We start from the raw sequence: 12,615 nt of genomic DNA, 5'->3' as shown, positions 1-12,615 counted from the left end.
TCTTTAGACAGCTGTAATTTTTCTATTTTTTGAGGTGGGTCAGTAAATACTGTGCCACCTGTTCTCATTTGTAGAGAGGTATTCGTGGTAAAAATTACGCCACATATTTTTAAATTATTCGATATGTTTTTTGGCATTTATGTAATATCATAGACAATTTTTTTCATACACTAAAAATCCCATAAGCCGCGGTGTTTTTGTCACTATGACAGCGACAAAAGATTACCGCCCTAACTATTACAGCGACAAAACGGAAAATAACTTTTGAAAGCGTCTGAATCTTTGTTAATTATTATTTGTTAATTTAGTAATTTACGTATTCATTAAATCGTCTTACCGAATTACACTCAAGCTTTTTTTTACGAAAAAAACTTGACATTTTAAATTCGAGTTTTGTTTCCTTCAGGAAGTTTAACTCAAAGATCTGCCAGAAGTTACTCGTAATTTTTTCAAAAGCAGTTTTTTTCGTTAAATTGCCAGAAAACAAAATTCTCATTAAAATGTCAAGTTTACTTCGAAAAAAAAGCTTAAGTAAAAAAATATTATATTATACAGAGTGAGCCGGAACTCACGCCCCAGAGAAAAATGCCACATAAGGTAAAATACCAGGAACATAAAAAAATGTTAAAACAATTTTATCTATAAAAAGTTCGAAGTTACGTTTAAATTTTGCACTTTGACTCTATTTATTTTTGTTAAAAAAATAATTTTTCAATTTTTTTTTGCTACAGTCTATTAGAAAAAGAAAGAAAAAAGCTGTGTACTCAATGGTAACTTTGTTAAATGTTATTTGTGGCTTTTATTAGCAAAATTTTTGTACCTTTACTAAATAATTGTAAAAAAAAACATATACAAGATCATCAGTATCATAAAGTAGACATAAAAAAATGTCAAATGTCAAAAAATAAATGTCAAATTTTTTTGACAGAATTTTTGAAACTTTTTTTTCATGTTCCTGGTATCTTACCTTACTTGAAAATTTTCTCTGGGGTGCGAGTTCTGGCGCACCCTGTATACAGGGTGTTGTAAAGTTCATTAAAATACAGAGTGCGCCAGAACTCGTGCCCCGGAGAAAAATGTCAAATGACGGCGGCAATGGGTCGCCAAAAAGTGCAGCTGAAGAAGTAACTTTTGCTCGCATAAGAAAGTTGAGAGACTCTTAATTCCACCAATCCCAGAAGGGCACCTCAGGGTGTGATTGGAAAATTATATCCGCTGCTAGGTTACAAAAATAATAACAATTTGCCCAGAATTTAAAAAAAATAGCTGGATTACTGTAATTGTCTGTCATGTTTTTGACATAACACGCTATTTTCGAATATTTTTCTCGCTCAAGATGCTGTGCACAAGTATGAGACGAAATCGTTGAAAATTTTTGAAAACTCGATTTCCACTGCGATGAACCAACAACTATTTTAATACTTTTAGATGTTTTCTTCAGAAGCATTGTTCCTCCTTAACTTTTTCTTCGATATGACACAGACAACAAGCCGAAAACTAATGCTAGAAGCGAGTTAGATTAACCAAAAAGGTAAAAATGTACCTACGCCAGTTTCTTTACTTTATTGCAAAAGTAACAGAAAAATGTACTTTTTATAAGAATTTGTGCTTGAACAAAACAGGTTAGGATAATTTTTACTGTCATAATTGTAGATTTACCAAGGTATTATTGTTCGGTAGTGTAATTGTAACCTAAAAATAGATATTGAAATTAGTTGATATTCCTCAACAGTCCACAAATTTACTGAAAATCATTGCTGAAATGTATCCGGAAAAAAAGCATTTGGAATATTCTCAGTCAGTCCACAAATTTACTGGAAATCATTGATGAAATGCCCCCGGAAACAAAACATTTGAAATTTCCTCTGTCCTAATACGAGTATGTCAGTTATAATGACTACAACTTCTCTGATGYATCTACTTAAAAATCTTAAAAAATCAAGAAAAGCTTCTTCATTTTCAACTATGCGCCCCGTTCTGGGAACACCTCTAATTTCTTTTCGTTCTGGTAGGACTTGACCGCTCTTGCACCCTGGCAATCGCCCTCAATGTAACCTTATAGCATGGGCGATTTCTGTCAGGAAAACGTTCAGAAAATATCCTAGCTGCCTCCCTGGCGTTACGCCAACACTTTCCCAATATGGTTATTATCTCCAAATAATCAGCGGCTAATCACATGGTTAAAACTTAAACCACACAATTGACATCTAACACAAATTCAAACCATTACACTCGTGTACAACCTCTTCGGGGAGAAAAATATTCGAAAATGGAGTGTTATGTCATCACATGACAGATGTGAAAATTACAGTAGACCAACTATTTATTGAAGATTCTAGGCAAATTGGTATTATTTTTGTAACCCAGCAACAGATATAATTTTTCGATCCCACCCTGAGGTGCCCTTCTGGGATTGACGGAATTAAGGGTCTAATAACTTTCTTATGCAAACAAAAGTTACTTCTTCGGCTGCACTTTGTGGCGACGCATTGTTGCCGGCACTTGACATTTTTCTCTGGGGCGCGAGTTCTGGCGCACCCTGTATAATTTCTCTGTGGTAAAATTTAATTTTGATAATTTTATTCTAAACGTTTATTATTCGATTTTTCTTAGTTTATAACATATTTTGTTTTTTAACGAATATTCTTTAGAAATTTGTTACATACAAACTAAGATTACCTATTAGCATAGAGGAAATATATATATTTCATCTATGCTATTAGAAAAAAAAAAGATTTTTATTACTTTATTCAAAATTCAAACTTTAGTGCTATAATATTTTTTAGCGGATTGCAATCGTGAAGGAAAAAATAAGATTGTTAAATGTTAAGTAACTTGAAAAATTTAAATAAAAGACCCCAATTTTTGTTTTTGTATCTAATAGATTAATAAATTGCAACAATATATTGGTAGGTATTATTAAATGAGCATTCTTGATACATACCATGGTAATAATACACCATGGTATAATCACAGTATTTCCACCATAGACACTTAAGTTTATATCCCGAGATCAAGATAATTTGTAATTGTAATCGAGACATCTTTGGATCCGAAAACGTATGTCTGTGAAACGTCAAAGGTAAAAGTAAAAAGGTAAAATGGCATGATTAAAAAGATGATTATTTAATAACTAAATTGATTTATCTAAATTTATTTATTTTTTTACCTTCAAAAAAGCACGCTCCTATTACGAGTAACATTATACGTCGGCGACTAATTCCAGAACATTTTGTCGTTTTACCTTTTGACTTGTCATTTTATTTGATTTCTCACGTGCAATTAGTGCAAAAGCGACATAAGTTTTCGGAACCAAAAATGACTCGATTACAAATTATTTTGATACAAGAGTTGTAAAGTATTAAAATTCAAATTGTTTTTTTGCAAAAATTAAATGWAACATAAATGTAATTAATTCTTTCATGTCTTCTACAACTGCACTTTTTGGCTGTTAAAAAAATAGTTGATACTTTTTTTAATGATTAAAGTTAAATAGGTATGTGTTATATTTAAATTTATTTTTTTTAAATAAGTTCATGTTTTGTAAAATTATATGAAATACTTTATACAGGATTATTCACGAGAGAGGTATTTCTAATTATTTTTTTTTGCCTAACCCATTATACATAATATTACAACAATAATTTCATGATTTAAAATTTTAGATGGCGGCACTTCCGCTTACACCGGAAGTCGGTCTCAACTTTCTTATTTTAAATGGAAAGGTATATTTTTTACTGCGTTTTTGGATTAATCGTGTTATTTTAAGGGAGTTTTCATCAGATTTTCCTATACCTAAATTTAGCCGTTTTTGAAATATTTGGAGTTTTTCAAAAATTTTTGGATTTGCACCTTTCACTTTAAAAATCGATAACTCTGCTATTTTTTTTAATTTTAAATTCCTTTTTTTGACGTCCACTGTTTTCAAATTTTGAAAAAAAAATTAACAAACCCTAAAATTTTAAGGTTATTTTTGTAATAATTAAAATACCCATAACTCAATTTTTCCAAATAAAATACCTCAATTTATATTTTACTAAATGGAATAGAATTTAATTCTGCATCGATCTGTATTAACATTCCCAATACCTAAATTTAATAATTTTTAAGTTATGGTGACTTTTTGTTAAGACTGTCGAAAATCTATTACGTTTTTGAATAGTTTGCTATGGAAATCAAAAATGTCGAAGTTGTTTCTTAATAAACGTCGACAATGACTTATTATTTGACAAACGGTACCAAAATATGGAGAGTCAAAGCTACTCAAACTTAGATTTAATTAATTTATTTGGTATTTATGGAGAGTGTAACAAAATTAGGATATCGTTCATTAAACAAAAATAAGTTTTTCTCACTTGTTAGCTTTAAATAATGAACGCATGGTAGAACCTATCAATAATAATTAAGTTTGCATAACTTTGATTCTCCATATTTTGGCACTATTTGTCAAATAGTAATTTACTCTTCTATTTAGTAAAATAAAAATTGAGGTATTCCATTTGAAAAAATTCAGATGAGTATTTGAATTGTTACAAAAGTAACCTTAAAATTTTGAGATATGTTTTTATTTCAAAATTTGAAAACACCAGAAAAAGGATCTAAGCTTTCTCTTTCAAACGCAAAAAAAAAATGAATTCAAAATCTTAAAAAATGGCAGAGTTACCGATTTTTAAAATGTAAGGTGCTGATCCAAAATTAAAAAAAAAACTCCAAATATTTCAAAAACGGCTAAATTTAGGTATAGGTATATAGAACGCAGTAAAAAATATACCTTTCCATTTAAAATAAGAAAGTTGAGACCGACTTCCGGTATAACAGAAAGTGCCGCCATCTTGCAAATATTTTCATTTAGGAGGACTTAATGATTTATGGCTATGTATCAATTTTCAAATAAATACTATTATTCGAACTCCCAATACTTCTGTGGGGTTTACACGGAACATTCTGTATTTTTATTGATATTACGCCTGTAAGTCAGTCAACTAATAATACACTTAAAATTTAGACAATTTATATTGTAAAAATAGGTATATTTTTTTTTTATATTACGAGTAGCAAATATGTTGTTTATCGTGTTTGATGTGACTAAAATACAGAGATTCTGCATAAAAAAACTACGAAATATCACACATTTTATTTTTATGTTGGTGTGAAAAGACACCAAAAGTAAAATTCCCTAGTCGAAAAAGTTTTACTAACAAACCAATTTGGCATTTCACGTAAAAAACTCTTATTTTTGTCTTATTTATAGCAAAAATGGCAGCAGCAATGGACGTTGATGTTGATGAAGTTGAAGTTCCCACTTCTAGCAGTTCCAAAGGTGAAAAGAAGCGTTTCGAAGTAAAAAAAGTAAGTTTGAATAACATAACCTAACAGTTTGATGATTCTCACTTTTTGTAGTGGAACGCTGTCGCTTTATGGGCTTGGGGTACGGTGAGCAATTTTATTGGAAAAGACGATTCTAATTAAAATTTTAGATATTGTCGTCGATAACTGTGCCATTTGCCGCAATCACATTATGGATCTGTGTATCGAATGTCAGGCTAACCAGGCTTCAGCAACCAGTGAAGAATGTACAGTTGCGTGGGGTGTGTGTAATGTAAGTAATTTGTTGTTTTAATATTTAATGTATAGCAAATTTGTGATGTGATTTTAGCACGCGTTTCACTTTCATTGTATTTCGAGATGGTTGAAAACGAGGCARGTGTGTCCTTTAGATAACCGAGAATGGGAATTTCAGAAGTATGTATTTCACTTTGTTGGATTCATTTTAAGCGTGACAATCACAGTTAAAAGTGCATTTTATAATGTGATTACTGAACATGTTTTCATTCATTTATGTTTTAATGATTAATTGTTTAATAATACAGTGTCCAAATAACTCCTAACAGTTTTATGACACAATACATAATTGAAGGGGTGAGTGGATAAAAGTGTCTATATTTGGAGTTATAAGCATTTTAATATAATTTGCTAGTACTTTTTTCCAATTTGTTTTTGGTAAACAAAATCACATGATATACAATAAAGGCCTATGTGAATATTGTTTCCTTGTTATTAGAAAACTTAGGTAACAATTTTTTTAATAGATTTTTTAACGATCAAATGTACATGACCCCTTCATCCACTATAATGCATTAGTTTATATTATTAAAAAATTGATAAAAGTGTTATGTACCAAAAAACAAGCTTTATTTTCTAATAACAAGTTTAACAAAACATTTATAAGTTATTATAAAAAGTTCACTTTATGCTGTCTCGAAAATTAACATTCTCATTTAAAAGATTTTTTTTTGTTTACTAGAGGTGTAATTTTGCTAGTTCATCGACTTTTCGAAAACGGTTTTCTATATTAACACCATATTTTTCAATAAGAGAAATATTTAGACAAAAATCTACCGAAAAGTCATCAAATTAAGTGAAAAATAATGAATTTTGCTTGTTTACATCATGTTTTTTTGTAAGATTCTGTTAAAACATATTGAAAAATTACCAAATTGGGTTGAAAATGACCTTTTATATGATTTTTTGGGCGTTTTAGCACGTTTTTCAATTAAAAATTTATAAAATTATTTCGTCACAAATGCCTAAATTTACTCAAAAATGGTGTTATTTTTACTTTTTTAGATTGTGCTAAAAATTTTGTTAAAAAAATCTTCCGTTTTAGGACGTTTTTTAGCCAAAATCGCAATTGTTTTGAAAATCTTCGTCGAAAATGAGGTTTGAAATGAATAAACTATCACGAAACTAAAATTATTTTTGCTTCTTTGGAGAGTTTAAACATGTTTTTGAGCTGAAAAATCATCTGGTTGCTATTCCAAACGTTTTAGCAGATTTTTTAATCAAAAGCACAAAACTTCGTCAAAAATAAGCCGAAAAATCACATAATTTTCAAACATCTAGTTGCGTTTTTAAGTTTAAAACAAAGTTTTTTCTTTAATTTTTGCTAAAAAACATACCAAAAAATCAATACATATACCAGACTAAATAAAAAACCACATAATTTATGCACTTTTCGAGCGTTTTAAAACATTTTTCAATAAAAAACGCAATTATTTCGCAAAATTTTGTCAAGAATACATCGGACAGTAATTGAATTAAGTAAAAATAGTGTTATATGTGCTTTTTTAAAACATTTATTTATTTATTTAAACATATTTTAACACCGTTATCCACTGTTTATTTAACAATCCAAGTTATACATAACGTCTTTAGCAATTGGTAATTTCATTCCTAATAGAAACCAAGAATATTGCAAAAAAAATAGTTTTATAAGAAAATACCAGTTTTCAAATAGTACCGGGTGGGGCATCGATTACGCGCACTTGATAAATCGCGACTTCAAAGTAATTAAAACTGGCGATATTCCATAWACCTAACTAATTATTGACAGGGTATAATTTGAAAATATTTCTAATTTTTTTGGATAATAAATGAGTCCGTAACAGTTTTGTGTGTTTTATGAATACTTTTTGTTAATTTACCTTTAAAATTTTTACACTAAATGAATCTGTACCTGTCAGTGCATCAAATTTTGATATCACAATTTCAAATTTTGACTTGGTTAGCCAAATAATCGCTTTTTTTATTTAAACACAAACCAGACCCATGATTTATGACAAAATGGTATAATTTGCCAACAAAAGAATTATTTACTGGTAGCCGACCGCTTTAAAGGGTCTTTTTGTTGTAAACCTTGGAATCTTATCCCAATTGCAGTTCCCCATTGTCACCTAAATTTACGATGGCATAAGTAGAAGGTCATAAATAAAAATGATTTTCAAAGTTAAGATGGAAAATTGCGTATAATTCAAAATCTAATTGGTATTTTTTTTTCTGATTTTGTAAACAATTGTAGGAAGTGAATCTGCGTAGGTCAGTAAACAAAACAAAAAAATTAAAATTTTGGAATGTAGGGAGTTTTGCGTCAGTTGGCGTCATTGCGTGGTGGCTAGGTGGCTATGAAATAAATTAATTTGAAAGGTCATAATTTTATTCGTAAAAATGAATTTCGAAGGTATCGAAGACGTTTTGCAATGTACGGCGTTAGAAATACCGACCTTGACGGCAAATACGATGAACAGTTTTCTCCCTGTGAGATCACACGCCAATATTGTTCAGTAAGTTGACGGAAAACCTACCTAACTAACTACAAAAGTCTCAAAAGTAACAGTAAGTACCTTTTATTTTACTTTGTCTTATGGTCTAAAGGTATGCGTAAGCACCACTATAATCATGTTCATTCGGAATATTTTTTGCGATGATTAATTAAACCAAACATAGCAAAAATTTCGTATTTGAATAATTTCATTTGCGTTAGACCGATTGACACTGACAGTTCGATGGAAAAACGGTTAGGTCGCCAACATTATAAGACTAAATTTTCCTGTTTTTAGTATAATTTTTATAGCACTGTATTTGTTCATTACGAAACCCAAAACAGTTTCGTAATGAACCTTAGTACGAACGCAAAGTAGAAACAGAATGTTACATAACACCTTTATCCACTCACCCCTTCAATTATGTTATAAAGTATAAGGAGAATGTTAAAAAAATTCTATCTATAATAATTTTTAATTATGGTAGTTTAAAGTTTGCACTTTTGACCCAATTTATTTCAGTTGGTTAAATAATTTTATATTGTACATATACTACGAGTATTAGAAAAGTAAATAAAGAAAGTATTCATAATTGCAACTATATAGGGTGCGCCAGAACTCGCGCCCCAGAGAAAAATGCCATATAACGTAAGATACCAGGAACATGGAAAAAATGTTAAAAAAATTATCTATAAAAGTTTCGAAGTTATGAGAGTTTAAATTTTGCACTTCGACTATTTATTTCTGTTGGAAAAATATTTTTCCAAGTTTTTTTGCTACAGTCTATTAAAAGAGAAAACAAAGAAGCTGTATCCTAAATTGTAACTCTGTTCAATGTTATTTGTGGCTTTTATTGGCAAAATTTTTGTACCTTTACTCAATAATTGAAAAAAAAAACATATTCAAGATTATCAGTATCATTAAATAGACATAAAAAATGTCAAATGTCAAAATAATTTTTTCGTGATCCTGGTAACTTATCTTACTTGAAATTTTTCTCTGGGGCGCGAGTTCTGGCGCACTATGTATAATGTTATTTGATCAATGTTTTTATGCCTTTTTAGTTGAAAAATATGTTGCAACATTGCCGGTGACAATACATTTAATAAATAAATAAGGTCAAATGTTCAAATTTGAAACCTCCATAATTGCATAATTTATTGTAGGTAGAATTATAACAATTTTCGTATGTATGTGACGGGTGAGCAACGGAATTTTGTATCAGAGTTGGCCCTTGCAGAGAAAGATACACATACAGGTGAATATAAAGTATGTAACCAATAATAATCGGATAAACGATAACGATAAAATATTTCCACAAAATCATTTATTCATACTGATTTTTAGAAAGTTGTAATTTTTCTTATTTTTTGAGGTGGGTCAATAAATACTGTGCTCTCTATTCCCATTTGTAGAGGGGTATTAGTGGTTAAAATTACGCCACACATTTTTTAATCACCCGATACTTGAATTTATTTGTGGGCATAAATAATGGAAAATAAAATAATGGAAAAATCTAAAAATTTTTTTTATAAATTTGGTGCACAGAAACAAAAAGAAAAACAAAAATTAAAATTACAGTCTCTGAAGACGTTGATCTAATAAAAATTTTCGTTTATTAAACCATCATGATTTCAATTAAAAGTGACTTCACAATCTCAATAGAGGAAACCAACTCCTTCAAAAAGTGGTTTTTGTACATTTTTTTATTTCATATATTGGACCCACATTTCAACTTAGCATCCCATATAAAAATTTGACCCTGGTTGAAAACATTACTTTTCTGGGCCACTTTTTTTGGATATCGCATGATTATTTTAAATAGAGAGACAATTTGCCCTCCGAAGTCATATGATATCACCCTCTTTGACTTTTTTATGGCCACATTTGAAAAACACAATTTTCAAAACTCTGTTGCTGATTTAGGTGATCTACAACAACGAATTATTGACACAAATAAATTACGAGATCTAATCTAAATTTAAAATATCGAGGCTTAAAAGTAGTTTTAACGGTTACTAACTGCGAGTAGTTTAATTACTCAAAATTAATAGAAGACATACGTGAAAATTCCCTCCAAGGCTCTCCCTGATTCAAAATTCTATTGCTCACATGATGTATATAAATATTGATATTATATTGTTTTTTGCAGGTATGGACATTGATCGTTATTTTATTAGTAGCGTAATGCGTTTTGGCAAATTGATTCCTACCCTTTTACTTTTTCTTGAAGTCAACATGTAAAAGAATTCACAAATTCATTGTTTTTGCATAATCCAGTTCTTTAAATTTTTGTTACATTTTTACCGCAATAAATTACTATTCACTTTAGACTTTTTTAATTTTTTATTCTCTCAAATATGTAGTATTTATATATTATRTATTTTCATTTCAATACAATGCAAATAAAAACAGATGTCTGAATTTCATGACATAGTTTTTCTGTATTATGTTTTTTAATTATACACCTATCTTAAAAAACATTATTAGCATAAGTTTGGAATTTTTGAACAGAAAATTTAATTTATAAATTTTAAACTTTTGCACTTCAGAAAAAAATGTTAAGTGCCGGCGGCAATAGATTACCAAAAAGTGCAGYCGAACTTTTACTTGCATAAGTACTTAAAACCACCAATTCCAGAAGGGCACCTCAGGGTGTTATAAAAAAATAATACCAATCTGTCTAGAAGTTTAAAAAATATATAGCTTACTGTAACACATGGCACGCTACTTCTCGCTGAAGAGGCTGCACACAAGCATAATGAGACGAAAACTTGATAATTTTTAAAAACTCGATTTCCAAAAATTCTGGAAATTTCCGACGAGTAATTTTTGGAAATTCATTGTGATGAGCTTGGAAATAAAAAACTAAAACTAAAAGGAATTTCAAAAAAAATTATTCTTGGAAAACGATCACAGTTTTATAGTATTTTACACTGCAGTAATTATTTATTTGTCAAGTAATTAGGTTCAAAAATGCAGTTCTATCTTTTTTATTCACTCGGTACTTATGTATACAGAGCTTCTTAATACGTAATCGTAACTCATAGACTCATACATGTTAATAATAATAGATTTTAATTGACTTATATGACTAGCGTGGAAAATCTTCGTTTCTAAGGGAGCTGAAAATAGAATACACGGTGTGTCAGAAGTCGTGCCTCAAAGAAAAATTTCAAGATAAGGTACCAGGATCATGGAAAAAATGTTTAAAAAACTTTCTGTCAAAAAATTTTGACATTTATTTTTTGAGATATTGATGATCTTGTATAGTATGTTTTTTTTTTAATTATTTAGTAACAGTACAAAAATTTTGCCAATAAAAGCCACAAATACAAATAGAGTTACTGTAGCAAAAAAACTTGGAAAATTGTTTTTCTAACAGAAATAGAGTCAAAGTGCAAATTTTAAACTCTCATAACTTCGAAATTTTTATAGATAATGTTTTTTTAACATTTTTACTATGGTATCTTACCTTATATGGCTCTGGGGCACGAGTTCTGGCGCACCCAGTATAACAAAAATTAGAAATAACATTGCATCCTATGTTGTTCAACAGTACGACCAAAAAGTCTTTCTCAAGCAAACGTAGAAACTTAGAACGTATATCTGCAGAAAATAAAACGTCTTCATGACAACTGAGAATGACAAAATTATTTTTTAGTCAATTCAATCTTTCTTTTCTATGGTCAATTCTGACATGAGTCCATGATATACGATCTGTATAGGAAAATCCAAAAACATAATATATAAGAATGTTTTGAGAGATTTTTATAGGTAATTTTTTGACAACTTGGTAATATATGCGACATACATCTTTAACTAGTGATAGGACTTTTTGATCATTCTATACATACAGGGCTTTCATTTCAAAAGGATCCAGTCTCAATAACTTTTGACATTGAGTAAATGTATTTTCAAGCAAAAACAGGTCGATTAGGATCCCGAGAGGGAAGTTGAAAACCAACATTAGTTACATTTTAAGTTTCATCCCCTGGTCGCTAGCCACCCCTACTTTAAAATTTTAAATGGCACCCCCTACTTTTTAGAACGTTCGGAAAGAGAAAAAATCAGCGTCGCCAAATGTCGAAGAAAAATTTTTTTTGTCGATTTGTTTTTCAGTTAGGGTTGGTTTAATTTTTGAAATTTTTAGTCCTAGTAGCCATTGATTGAACTCAATTTAATTTAAACAAAAAATATGTCTATTTGGGTTGCGATGGGAGAGTTTAAAACCAACATTAAATACGTTTTAGGTTTCATCCCCTAGTCACTAACCACCCTTACTTTAAAATTTTAAAGAGCACCTCCAACTTTTTGAAACATTTTTGTAGGGGTGGAAAAAAGCTTATCTAATCGTAAATGAAAAAAATATTTTGTCGATTCGTTTTTGAGTTAGGGATAGTTTTATTTTAGAAATTTCCATCAGTCCTAGTAGCCTTTAACTTTGATTTTGATTATGTGTCATCGAATACATTTTATTAACAAGGCGGTGGTGTCAAAAATTCATCCAAAATTT

The 12,615-nt window shown here is 29.6% G+C and overlaps 1 protein-coding gene across 1 annotated transcript; it reads left to right on the top strand.

Moving 5' to 3' along the window:
- The first annotated feature begins 5,157 nt into the window (after positions 1 to 5,157).
- Positions 5,158 to 10,430, top strand: LOC123005015 (RING-box protein 1A). The gene is made up of 5 exons (XM_044398602.1): positions 5,158 to 5,349; positions 5,401 to 5,428; positions 5,478 to 5,599; positions 5,657 to 5,742; positions 10,252 to 10,430. Exons 1-5 carry the CDS (start codon positions 5,257 to 5,259, stop codon positions 10,262 to 10,264), a joined length of 342 nt encoding a protein of 113 aa, XP_044254537.1. The 5' UTR covers positions 5,158 to 5,256; the 3' UTR covers positions 10,265 to 10,430.
- The last annotated feature ends 2,185 nt before the right edge of the window (positions 10,431 to 12,615 follow it).

Source organism: Tribolium madens, unplaced genomic scaffold, assembly GCF_015345945.1.
Source record: "Tribolium madens isolate multiple individuals breed KSU strain unplaced genomic scaffold, Tmad_KSU_1.1 Scaffold_20;HRSCAF=117;Tcas5.2_LG4, whole genome shotgun sequence".
In the NCBI taxonomy this organism is placed as follows: domain Eukaryota; kingdom Metazoa; phylum Arthropoda; class Insecta; order Coleoptera; family Tenebrionidae; genus Tribolium; species Tribolium madens.
The sequence above is the reverse complement of the archived record's forward strand: the minus strand, read 5'-3'. Positions and strand labels throughout refer to the sequence as shown.